The sequence below is a fragment of the Triticum urartu genome, chromosome 6A (assembly GCF_056163025.1).
Source record: "Triticum urartu cultivar PI428250 chromosome 6A, HENAU_Tu73, whole genome shotgun sequence".
Taxonomy (NCBI): domain Eukaryota; kingdom Viridiplantae; phylum Streptophyta; class Magnoliopsida; order Poales; family Poaceae; genus Triticum; species Triticum urartu.
This window is the reverse complement of record NC_141878.1, coordinates 166,692,657-166,701,493: the sequence shown is the minus strand read 5'-3', so window position 1 is coordinate 166,701,493 and position 8,837 is coordinate 166,692,657. Positions and strand designations below refer to the sequence as shown.

General features: G+C 39.3%; 1 protein-coding gene across 1 annotated transcript; it reads left to right on the top strand.

Annotated features, from left to right (window-relative positions):
- Positions 1 to 5,298: 5,298 nt before the first annotated feature.
- Positions 5,299 to 8,187, top strand: LOC147964600 (uncharacterized). The gene is made up of 2 exons (XM_087526694.1): positions 5,299 to 6,656; positions 8,158 to 8,187. The coding sequence occupies exons 1-2, from the start codon at positions 6,105 to 6,107 to the stop codon at positions 8,185 to 8,187; spliced, it is 582 nt and encodes a 193-aa protein (XP_087382820.1). The 5' UTR covers positions 5,299 to 6,104.
- The last annotated feature ends 650 nt before the right edge of the window (positions 8,188 to 8,837 follow it).

Genomic DNA, 8,837 nt, shown 5'->3' with positions numbered 1-8,837 from the left:
TGCAAGATCGAACCCATCACAAAGAACCTCTTCCCATGGCAAGAAAATCAATCTAGTTGGCCAAACCAAACCAATAAATCGAAGAAGAAATACGAGGCTATAACAATCATGCATAAAAGAGTTCGGAGAAAACTCAAATAATATTCATGGATAGATCTGATCATAAAATCACAATTCATCGGATCCCAACAAACACGCGGCAAAAAAAGTTACATCAGATAGATCTCCAAGAACATCAAAGAGAACATTGTATTGAAGATCAAAAAGAGGGAAGAAGCCATCTAGCTACTAACTACGGACCCCTATGTCTATGGTAAACTACTCACGCATCATTAGAGGGGCAACAAGGATGATGAAGAACCCCTCCGTGATCATTGCCCCCTCCGGCAGAGTGTCAGAAAAGGCCTCTAAATAGGATCTCGTGGTTCTGGAACTTGCGGCGGTGGAAAAAATATTTCGTTGACTGCTCTAGGGTTTTTGGTATTTTAGAGTATTTATATAGGCGGAGGTAGGTCAAGATGGTGCCTACGAGCCCCACTACCCATCAGGGTGCGCTAGAGGCCCCCGGTGTGCCCTAGTGTCTAGTGGGCCCCACCTTCATCTTCTCGTGGCTCCAGAAGCTTCCAAGATCTCTTATCACCCAATAAAATCGCCAAATTTTTTTGTGGCATTTGGACTTCGTTTGGTATTGATATTCTACAAAGTAAAAAACAAGCAAAAAACAGCAACTGGCACTGGGCACTAGGTTAATAGGTTAGTCCGAAAAAATGATATAAAGTTGCTAGTAAATGTATATTAAACATCCAAGATCGATACTTTAATAGCATTGAACAATAAAAAATTATAGATACATTGGAGACGTATCAGGCTAGTTATTTATAGGCATGATCAAGGCTTGCGGTAGGGGCAAGGATCAAACGAACCGAGTGATTCGTTTCGATTTGGTTTCCGTGTCGTGTGCATTCGGGAGTTCATCCAGAGGTAGGAGATGATGGGAGGTGGGGTCTATTGGTCACTGACTGCAAGGGATAAGGAAGGGAGCAGGTGGCTGGGGCGAAGGGTTTTCGAGAGGGAGAGAGGCCCTGGGCCGTTTCGGTGATCTGGGCCGGTGGCTAGCGATGGCCTGGCGTTGGGTTCTTTTTTTTAGTCAGAGAGGAAAAGAATAAAGAAAGCAAATGAAAATTAAAAGTTATATAGGCATATTATATATAAAAATATTAAGAAAAAAATTCCTACCATGAACTATTTTCCACGTTCAAATAAAATAAAAAAATCAAATAATGCAAATAGTGCACCTATTGCATTTAAAATTCAAATAAAATTATTTTAAAGTACCAAAATGAATATAAATTTATTTTTCTCCATTTTTATGTTGAAGGGAATCATTTTACCCTAATTTCCATATATTTATTTTTGGAGAAAAATAATTTGATAAAAAATCAAATAACTCCTAAGTGGTTTTGAATTTGAATTTTAACCACTTTCAAATCATTTCTGTTTTTTACTTATTCAAATATATTTCAAATGCCTCTGAATATTTTAATTGTCGTAATAATTCTCTCATTTTGAATAACTTTCAGATAATTTGAAATTTGGAAATTCAAACAACTTCAAATTAAAAGTGAGTTTCAAAGAACTCCAAATTGACTTTCAAATTGATTCTCTGAAACCTCCAACTATCTTTCTTGAAAATTTGAAGAAGTCATTTTATCTTCTCTCATGAAACTCATTGAGTTGCCTAAAGTTTTTGAATTTGAAATATTTCCAAATGGAATCAAATCCCCTTTTCATTTCTTTAAATGGAAGAAGTCATATTATCTTCACTCTAGGATTTTGTGATGAAATGATTTTGAATTCATAGAGATCAAAATGCAAGTATGAAAGTTTTGGGAAAGTCCTTTTATTCCCTCTCATTCAACTTTCAAAATGTCAAATTTCACTAAATTTCACACAATCAATCACACAACAATCAAATAAACAAGCATAATTATTTATTTAATATAACATTCCAAAATTTAGAATTTTGGGATGTTACGAACCCATTACAAAGCACCTCTCGCACTGAAAATAAAACCATCTAGTTGGCCAAACCAAATGGATAGATCGGGGAGAAATACAAAGCTATAACAATCATGCATAATAAAGTTTAGAAAAGACTCCATTACATATCATAATATTCAGATCATAAACCCACAATTCATCAGATCCCAACAAACACACCGCAAAAGAATATTACATCAGATAGAACTCCAAGAACATCGAGGAGAACATTGTATTGAAGATCAAAGAGAGAGAAGTCACCTAGCTACTAGCTATGGACCCGTAGGCCTGTGGTGAACTACTCATGCATCACCGGAAGGCAGCAAGGATGATGTAGAAGCCCTCCATGATCGATTCCCCCTTCGGTAGAGTACCGAAATAGGCCTCCTGATGGGATCGCGGAAGAATAGAAGCTCGCGGTGGTGGAAAAAGTGTTTCGGGTGGTTCTCTATTGGTTTCCCAATATCTGAGAATTTGTAGAAGTGGAATCAGGTCAGACGGAGGCTCGAGGGGCCCACAAGGTAACAGGGCACAACCCCTTGGGTGCACCTTGTTGCCTTATCGTCTCCTCATACGTCCTCTGGTCTCTTCCCGAAGCTTCCAGGGTCTCTTATGTTAAGAAAAAAAATCATCAAAAAGTTTCGTAGCGTTTGGACTCCGTTTGGTACTGATTTTCTGGAAAACAAAAAACAAGCAAAACACAACAACTGGCACTTGGTACTAGGTTAGTAGGTTAGTCCCAAAAAATAATATAAAATAACATATAATTGCATATAAAACATCCAAGATTGATACTATGATAGCATGGAACAATAAAAACTTATAGACACGTTGGAGATGTATCAGGCCAACATTTTGGTGTCGTTGCTACTGCTACTGCTTCTGTGGCTCCTGCTACTACCGTTGAACAGTACAACAACTACGACGGTGATTACGAGGATGAGGTTCCTCAAAATCAGAACTACGTGCAACCACCAGCTCCAGCACTAGGTCGTCCACATGCATACAATCGCAACGGTAGCGCCGCACCACCCCCTCAGGTACGAGATCATGACCATGTCCCTAAGCTGAAATTGAATATTCCTCCATTTGAGGATAGATACATTCTTGATGCATATCTTACTTGGGAGTTAGTAACTTAACAACGTTTTACATGCTTACAACATCCCGAGGAAAGACGTGTTGTTGCTGCTTCTGTTTGTGAATTCACTAGTTTTGCTTCTTTTGACGGTCTGAACATTGTACATTATATCATGATAATATCCTAACTACTTGGGCTACTTCAAAAACTGATATGCGTACTCGTTGGGTTTCACCATATTACGAACATGAAGTACTTCAAAAATTACACCATTTAAGGCAAGGAAACAAATTATGTAGAGACATATTATCGGTAATTACGAACTGGCATGATTAGTTGTGGTATTGTTGAGGATAATAAAGCTATGTTTGCATGTTTTATGGGTGGGTTAAATAGAGAAATTCAAACCACCTTAGAGTATAGGATTATAACAATATCACTCGTTTATTGCATCTTGCTTGCAAAGCTGAACGTCAAGTGCAGGATTGATAGACGCGAACTAATTTTGCTGCAGGTCGACCTTCATCATGGACACCACGTACATCACCTACTTCCACACGTCCTGCTGCAACAACGCCTAGTTCAGCCCGCTAACTCCAACCGATATACAAGAAAATAGGCACCACCACTACCCTCCGCCAAGAGCACACCTTCGGGTCCTGCACACAACTTATCATCATCCATGGCATCAAAAGGGCAAACGTGTGATGTTATATGTCGTCGTTGCAAGGATGAAGGTCATTATGCGAGCCAATGCCCATCGAAGCATGTGATGATCATTACCAAGAATGGTGGGTCTGAGTTCACCAGTGATTATGATGTCGAGTGAAAAGTCACAAACAGTCCCACCCTAGGTAAAGTGACAGCCGTGTGTACCATGCATCAGGAACATTTTTTAAATTTTTGATTAGCATTTTTTGACACACGATCAACATTTTTTTAAATTTATGTTTTTAATCACTTTCTACATTTTTGGTACATACTAGGAACATTTTTTTACATGTTCAACATTTTAAAATAGATAATTATCTTTTTAAAAGCATATATTTTACACATTTAATATATGTTTAACATTTTGAAATATATGACTAACTTTTTCTTTATACACGATCAACATTTTTCAAAAATTATGGTTTTATATTCAAAAAATTTAATACACATTCTACATTTTCGTGTACATCAGTAACATTATGTTGTACAGTTTAACATTTTTGAAAAAGATGATTAACATTTTTTCAAATATCTGTGTTTGATGGTACTTTTTTCATACTCATCATATATTTAAGGTATACATCAGGAACCTTTTTATACATATTTATCAATTTTGAAATATGTGATTAGCATTGTTCTGATGCATGATCAACATCTTTTGAAATTTATATTTTTATGTACAATTTTTTAATACTCGTTCTACATTTTTGGTATACATCAGGAATATTTTTTACATGTTTAACATTTTTTAAATAGATAGTTAACATTGTTTTATAAACATATATTTTTAGATGTCTACTTTTTCCATACACATTATACTTTAATTTTTTCTTCAGGAACAATTTTTGTGTACATCTTTAACATTTTCCAAATAAGTGATTAACATTTTTAAAAACTTATATTTTATGTCTACTTTTTTTCATACCCATTGCACATTTTTTGTATACATCGGAATCATTTTCTCTATACGCATTTAACATTTGTCAAATGCATGATTAACAATTTCAAAAATCTCTCTATATATAAAGCTTATGTTTTTAATATACTCCATTGGTTCCTAAATACAAGTTTTTTTAGTTAGAGATTCCAATATATACTACATATGGAGCAAAACAAACTATGTCTATGTATATCCATATGTAGTCTATATTGAAACCTGTCGAAATACTTATATTTATGAACGGAGGGAGTATTTGAAAGTATAAACAAAAGTGAAAAAAAGAAATAAAAAATAAAAAATGGAGAATAGAGAATTTTTTATAAAACAAACGAGGAAGTGGCCTCCTGCGCCCCTGGGCCGGCCCAGTATGCGCTCGCTTCACTGTAGCTTCGTTGAGCCATATATATGCAAGCTGAGTAGAACATGTTAGGTTTTCCGTCTGTGACGCCGCCGCTGCCCCCCACCCCCACAACCCCCCAACCCCCAGTTGAATCCTCCGGACGCCATGGCCGCCGTCCCCTCCTCCTCCTCGTCGTCGACTCGCCCGAGTCTTCCTCAACTCCCCGATGGAGAAGTTGACGAGCCTCCAAACTGGGTTCTCCTCGACATCCTGGGCTACATCGCTGAATGCCCCAACGCAACCTTCGCCGAGAGCTCCACCAGCAGCGGCCATCGCATCCAAGTATCCTTCTACACCGCCCGCCCGTCTAACGTCTCCCACTTCTGTGTCCACTGCCCAGGTGTTAAACCATCAGAATATCTTATGGCTCCCAAGGTCATCAGCGCAGAGGCCAATCTCATCCTCTTCTGCCTTTCTGTGACCCCCTACGCCTGCTTCAATCTGCGTTACCGCGACTACTTCCTCTACAGGGCGCACCCACGGAACCCATCACTGGACCTTCTTCCGCATCCGTACCCCAACTCCTTCGGCGACCAGGAGGTCGCCCTTCTGAGCTTCGACGGCGACGGCGACGAGTGCTCCGTCGCTGCTCTCACAAGCAGGTGCGACACCATGGCTCTCGAGGAGGATGACACGCTCAACGAGATGGAGTTCGATCTCCATCTGTACCGCTCCTCCAAAGCTCAGGAGGGGTGGACCTCCAAGGTGCTGTCGGTGGCACAACCACGGAGGGACATTATGTGCCCTGTGGATCGAGGCCTGTATCATGAAACCACGAAGGTGATCGTCCTAGGGCGTGGCAGCCTAGCCATGGTAGGCTGGGTTGACCTCTGGCATCGCATCCTCGTCTGCAATGTGCTCCAGGAGAATCCCGTTCTCCATGACATACTGTTGCCGCCACCGGCGAGGGGTAACTGGGCACTCTACCACAAATGCCGCCCGTACATCATTCGGGACGTCACCGTCAGCTTGCTCAAAGATTCCATCAGTACATTGAGATGGAAGTTTGCCCACCGGTTGTTGACCCTGGCTACCCTCCTGCATCCTATGCTAACTGGTTTCGTCAAAAGCCTCGTGAATGGCAGTGCAGAATGCCTTGTGTAGGCTGGAGAGCCACCACATGGATCCTATCAATCTCAAATGTTACATCTACAAAGTGGAACATTAACTGCACCTTTGATATTGCTGATGTCACTGTCGACCCAATGCATTCTGAGCTGCTGCATAAGCCGAGCAGCATCAACGACAATCCCAGTGAAGCATCATTGCAGTGCCTCGTCATTGGTTTTCCCACCATGAGCATGGATGAGGATGTTGTCTACATGCTATCTAAGGCCTGCCCCATGGGTTCGATGGAAGTTGTGATTGCTATTGACATGAAGAAGAAGAAGGTGCAAGGAGTTGCAAAGCTTGTTACCGGAAAAGACTTCACTTATACGCGTAACTGCACCAGTGAAGTCTCCAAATATCTTAGTGAAGATAAGGTAATTATTCTGTTCTAGACCTGCTTCATTTCCGTGTGACTACCTGTATGAATGGTCTGCTTATCCTATATGTTGAGTTGGTGAAATGAAACCCTACACTTATGGGTTCTTGACAAACCTGTTTGTGCTACTTGCTTAGCAGTCTGATGCCATCATTTTTCCAACTAAGTGAAATGTTAAGATAGCGGAGTTCATCAGGACTGAAAATCTAGGCACTTGTAAAGGATGCCCAATTCTTAAAGAATTGTGAACCAATAGTGCCTTGTCATATTACTCAATTGGCAATTGCTTTGGATGGTCCAAATGACTTGCTAATTGTGGATCGACATTTAAGGTTGTGTTCCCCTTTTGTTCTTGTTAGATCATAACTCTAGTTGTTAGTGGACTTAATTCAGGTGTGTTTAGCTTGATTACGACGATGGTGTGCAATGAGATGATAGTTTGAACCGCTGTTCTATTCCAAATCAAGCTGCATGAGGTGTATATATCAGCTGATATAACAATTTTTGGGGCTGCAGGCTGTAGTAAGCAAAAAACAAATACTCCCTCTGCTCCAAATTAGTTGTTACTCAAACGGATGTATCTAGCACTGAAATACGTCTAAGATACATCCATTTCAGCAACAACTAATATGGATCGGAGGTACTCCCTCTGTACACAAATATATAAAAAGTCTTATGATTGTTTACAGAGGGAGTAGTAAATTATGCTCAACTGATTTTGTGTTCCCTTTCATTGTAAAGGAACCGTTTCTCTAACAGAATAGCAGAGCTGGTGTACAGATGCATTTAGAGAACTTTCAGATTTCTTTAATGGTACTAAATGTGGGGTGTCATAAGAAGGATCTCACATCACGTGTTGAATGGTGGTCAAAAGTCTGCATAATCATTATAGCATGGAGGATAGGCATTCAAGCACCCTTTGGTGTAATGCTGTCTTTTCGTGGAAAGACATTATTAGAAAAGAATGAAAACAAGCACCATAGTTGTTGTGTTAAAAAGTTTTTTACTTCCCAAAGATGAGACTATTGAAACCGCCTTAACTGTGCCAGAAAGCTAATTTTTTATTATATATATACATATTTCAACTACATTTAGACTTTGCGATGCTATATTTAAAAAAATTGCCAAGTTATGCATTTAAAAAAAACTCACTAAAGCAATCTAATAATAGTTGCAGCACTCATTGATTTCCAGGACAAATAAAAAAGAACGCATGTAGGAATACTATATGATGAAAACATACCTTTGAAAGTACACCCTCCGTCCCAAAATTCATATCTTAGATTAGTCTAAATACGGATGTATCAAGTCAGAATTTTGGGACGTAGGGAGTATTTGTCCTGTAGTTTCTTTTGGCTTTGTGGGACCATGATTACTGCGAGTTTTTGTTTGCTGTTCTCTACAACCAATGAACAACATCTGTGTTCATCTTTGATCGAAAAGAAAGTGTATCTTGTAGGTTTTTTTGGTCAAATCATTAGTTGTTTTATTTTAAACAGGCACAAGTGAAGCTTGATGAGCAGACATAAAGGTCATACATGCAGGAATTTGATCGGTAGAGACACCTGAGCAGCTGGTCGAGGTGGGAGGGCTGTTGAATGGATGAGAATATCGCCCTTTGCTACTGATGACTTTATTGTGTTCTATCGCTGCTGCACAATCTTGGGTATATGTCTGCTTAATGTAATGAACTCTTGTGGTACTTGTCTTTTGTAATGAACTTTTATCATATTTTTTTCACTGTCGGCTAGAACCTTGGGCTGTTTGGTTGCCACTCTTGAGATTCTAGAGGATAGTATGTGGTGTTGGTTCGTTTGGGATTTGTTCTTGTGGAGTTTGCAAGAATTTGTTATACATTCTGCATGCGTGTATATTTGTGAGTGAGAGAATAGTTGTGCAATAGTTTCTAGGTAAAGTTTTTACATTGCCATGGCGTAGGTTGGTCTTAGGGCACAAAGCTCCATGGCTTGTGATGGTGCGGGAGAAGTCAGAAAAGTGGGACGATGGCAAGGGAAAAAATAGATGAACACTATAAACAAAGTTCAGGGAAAAAACAGCAATTAAGGAAGAAGTAAATTGTCTTTGAATCTTTTTTTAAACAAACTTGACTAATTGGACTACTCATTAAAAAAATTGACCATGAAAAATTGCCATACAAAAGTTTGAGCATCTCTACTCC

Excerpts from the sequence above, each read along its gene's own strand:
- LOC147964600 (XM_087526694.1), top strand. The coding sequence starts at position 6,105 with ATGCCGCCCGTACATCATTCGGGACGTCACCGTCAGCTTGCTCAAAGA. Across the intron at positions 6,657-8,157 it reads AATATCTTAGTGAAGATAAG|GCACAAGTGAAGCTTGATGA; the intron begins GTAATTATTCTG and ends TATTTTAAACAG.